Source organism: Rhizophagus irregularis, chromosome 26 (genome assembly GCF_026210795.1).
Source record: "Rhizophagus irregularis chromosome 26, complete sequence".
Classification (NCBI taxonomy): Eukaryota; Fungi; Glomeromycota; class Glomeromycetes; order Glomerales; family Glomeraceae; genus Rhizophagus; species Rhizophagus irregularis.
Window position 1 is genome coordinate 2,805,053 of NC_089454.1, and position 1,781 is coordinate 2,806,833.

The 1,781-nt window shown below is 29.8% G+C and overlaps 1 protein-coding gene across 1 annotated transcript; it reads right to left on the reverse strand.

The window, feature by feature from the left end:
- Positions 1-1,215: 1,215 nt before the first annotated feature.
- On the reverse strand, positions 1,216-1,578 carry OCT59_017779 (uncharacterized protein; the record flags this gene model as incomplete). Its single annotated transcript, XM_066137707.1, has 1 exon — positions 1,216-1,578. One exon carries the CDS (start codon positions 1,576-1,578, stop codon positions 1,216-1,218), a length of 363 nt encoding a protein of 120 aa, XP_066004258.1.
- Between the last annotated feature and the right edge of the window lie 203 nt (positions 1,579-1,781).

The window sequence follows — 1,781 nt, forward strand, 5'->3', positions numbered from 1 at the left end:
AATAAATAAATAAATAAATAAATAATATATATATATATTAAAATAATAACAAAGAAACAAAATCATTTTACGACATTTTACGACTAAAATAAGTAATAGTACAAAAAAAAAGTACTAACATTTAAATAAATTAATAAGCAAGACTTTTTTTAATAAAAACAATAAAAACAGTTGATGTGAAATATCATAATACATTTCAAATAAATTATACATCAACTTTTAATGGTAGAATTTGTTTTGCCGGAGTTACCAATATTTTCGATCAAAAGTCGTTGATTTTAAAGATTATATACTAAAAATAAAAATCTTTCTGTTGTTTATAATTGGTCATTTTTATTATAATGCTGAAAAAAAATACTGCGAAACTTTAAATCATTTTATTTACTTTTTTTAAAAATAAAAATAATGTTTGAGATATATTAGAAAAGATTTTCAATTTACTTATTATTTGTATATGGTACGTAAAACTTAATTCATATAATTAATGTTACTCTAATTATTATTTTCAAAGCTAGATTATTGTATACTCCAATCAGGTTCTTTTTTTATGATTGCATATTAAATAAAATTTTTTTTTTTCCTTTAAATGAAGAAGAAAATAAAAATAAAAAACTAAAAGAGTAGAGTAACTGTAACGCGAAAATCATTAGAATCTTACCTGCATCTTTAGATAAAAAAAATTAAAAAATACGGTAATTTTATACATTAATTATGTGGGACACACAGGACGCGCGGAGTGGTTCACACTATTCTAAGTTGTTTGTCATGAGAATATAATAATTGATAAAAAGATGTAGCTATAAATCTACTAGATAAATGTATTTTGTGTTATGACTCGCTATGATGATATATTAAAAATTAAATGAAAATTTAGCGTCCGTTGATGGTCCCGCTTCTAGGGAGTCAAGAAGATTGTCTGGAAGGGGACGTAATCGTTTCTTGGCGTTAGTACTGTAGGAAAAAATTAAGGTTATAATTTGAATTAACATTTCGTTTGTTGCGTCTTAATTCAACTTCTTTCGTATCGTCCGAAGTGTCGGAATGATGTTGTTCGAACGTGTAGTGAGTTAGGAAATTGTTGGTTAAAAGTGTTCATTTCTTTATTTAATTGACGCGATGTGAAGCTCTATATTTGTTGCTCTTCGTATATTTTGAATATTTCGTTATATTCTGATGGTAATCGTTATTGATACGAGTTAGATATTGTTTATGTTGCTAACGCTGGCGAAATCGTTTCGCGCTTGTTCCATGGAAAGTTGCGACGGCCTGTGCTTCGGCTTGTCGTTTTTCTTGATAGGTAACTTGAGTTGCACGTATAGATGATGGAGATTGTTCTGGAATTAGACATAATTCATCCAAGTATGAGTCAGGATCTGGGTTTACTACTGTGTTGTTTGATCTTGATTTGGAAGGACGATGACTAGATTCAGCAATTGATGATGAAGCTAAGCTCTCAGCTGGAGGGGCAATAATATAACTTTCTTTTATTCCGGAATTAATAAAAATTTCTATGGCGGTGGTGGCATCATCATTAACTGGTGCAATGGTATTAGTATTATTGCTGGAACTACTGAACATTCCAGCGGTGGTGATAGCAACATTATTTGGTCGATATGCAAAGTACGGGACAAGTATTTGTAATCTTTAGTGTCTGGTGCTGTGTACCCTTTGGCATATTTGAGGTGTCTAATCGGCTTGTTGATGTATTGCGACTTGAGAAAAAGAAATTTATATTTTTCGCTGCTGCTAGCTGGTCTTCAAACTTGAGTGGAGATATTTTG